Source organism: Vombatus ursinus, unplaced genomic scaffold (assembly GCF_900497805.2).
Source record: "Vombatus ursinus unplaced genomic scaffold, bare-nosed wombat genome assembly UNPS02014867.1, whole genome shotgun sequence".
Classification (NCBI taxonomy): Eukaryota; Metazoa; Chordata; class Mammalia; order Diprotodontia; family Vombatidae; genus Vombatus; species Vombatus ursinus.
Genome location: NW_020954645.1, coordinates 2,270,221 through 2,271,812, shown reverse-complemented (window position 1 = coordinate 2,271,812; position 1,592 = coordinate 2,270,221). Strand labels below are relative to the sequence as shown.

The following is a 1,592-nucleotide window of genomic DNA, read 5'->3' as shown; positions in this document are numbered from 1 at the left end:
CTTAAGCTTTGATCCAAGGGTTTAAAAAGTGAGCAGTATAAAATGACGAATTTTTGTCAAAATTGTGTTTAATCAGATTATAAAGACCTTGGAACATTTGCCTATTCCTACAAAAAACATGTTGGAGGAGAGCAAAGTACTTCCAATCATCCAGCGCTGGTCTCAAACCAAGACTGCTGTTCCTCACTTCAGTGAAGGTGATGGTTATTCCAGTGAGAATACATCACGTGCACACACACCACTCAACACACCTGATCCTTCCACCAAGCCGAACACAGAAGCTGACACAGATACTCCAAAGAAACTTGTGTTTCGTAGACTTAAAATTATAAGTGAAAATAGTATGGACAGTGCAATCTCTGATGCTACCAGTGAGCTAGAAGGCAAGGATGGCAAAGATGACCTTGACCAGTTAGAAAATGCTCCTGTGGAAGAAGATGAAGAATCACAGCCACAACAACTACAACCACAGCAGCTTACCCCACAGCACTTGCCACCAACCAAAGGTGACATTGAAACCTCAGTGGACAGCAGTAAACAGCCTGCCTCAGAGCCAGAGGCAGAGCATGAAGCTGAGGCCAAAGAGAGTAATGGCCCAAAGCTAGAAGAACCTATTGCTATGGAAACACCTTCCCAAGATGAAGAGGAGGGTGTATCTGATGTGGAAAGTGAGAGGAGTCAAGAGCAGCCAGATAAAATGGTGGATATAAGTGATCTGGCCACTAAGCTCCTAGATAGTTGGAAAGATCTAAAGGTAAGAGTGCATTGTGATTAGCTTTTAACAATGTAATAGATTTGAAGTTCAATGAATGAGTCTAAATTAAATTACTTCATTTATTTTTCACACACCAAAAGGGTTGCTTTCTCTGAATTGGCAATGTTGTTAATGCTGAATTCATCTCAGTGTTTTCAGGATTTTGCCTTGATCGTAGCCCCAGACAAGTAAGATTTACTACAGTCAGACATTAGATGACTCATTTTCCCCATTAGTAGTAGCTAATGGTTTCTTTTTACTTTCAGTTTTCTGTCACAGTTAAATATTTTTATCACCACAAAGAGTCATTAACCACATTAAAACACTCATTTCACTAACATAGCATATCATAGGATTTTCTTCAAAAAATAAAAATCTGGTTAGCCCCAGTATCTTATTCCATGATTGTGGGTTGCTTTTGTGCATAAAATGTTGTATTTATTTCTGTCTCTGGTCAAAGAGATTGATGTTACCTTATCTCTCAGAAATTCTTCCTTCATATATATTTTTTGTCAGAAGAGAGTAGAGATCAGTGACCCTTGTGCCTTTTCCATTATCACTTTCTGGAAGAGTATAGCAAGGTGGGCAGTATTTACAATATTATCTCATGGTAGATCACATATGAACTAATGTGAGTCTGGAAGGTGTCCATTCAGGTTCTGAACTCAGACCTGGATTTCAAGTTTTAATAACCATCAGGACTCTGGGTTCTTGGCCCTCCTGTATTTAAGGTTTGTATCATTCCATTGTGGACCTTATATGGTCATAGGCCTGACTGGCAGCACCATGACCATCTGAGGAATCTGAGAAGTATTCAAATTTTACTATATCTCCCCCC

At 39.4% G+C, this 1,592-nt stretch overlaps 1 protein-coding gene across 3 annotated transcripts in view; it reads left to right on the top strand.

Moving 5' to 3' along the window:
* SETD2 (SET domain containing 2, histone lysine methyltransferase) overlaps window positions 1-1,592 on the top strand; it is a 142,714-nt gene that overhangs the window by 74,680 nt on the left and 66,442 nt on the right. For all 3 annotated transcript variants that reach the window (XR_003567319.1, XR_003567320.1, XM_027842146.1), the window contains exon 12: window positions 77-754. Coding sequence is in view for 1 of the 3 variants with exons in the window: in XM_027842146.1 (XP_027697947.1) it covers window positions 77-754 (678 nt within the window). In the remaining 2 variants the exon portion in view is untranslated. The remainder of the gene's footprint in view (window positions 1-76; window positions 755-1,592) is intronic.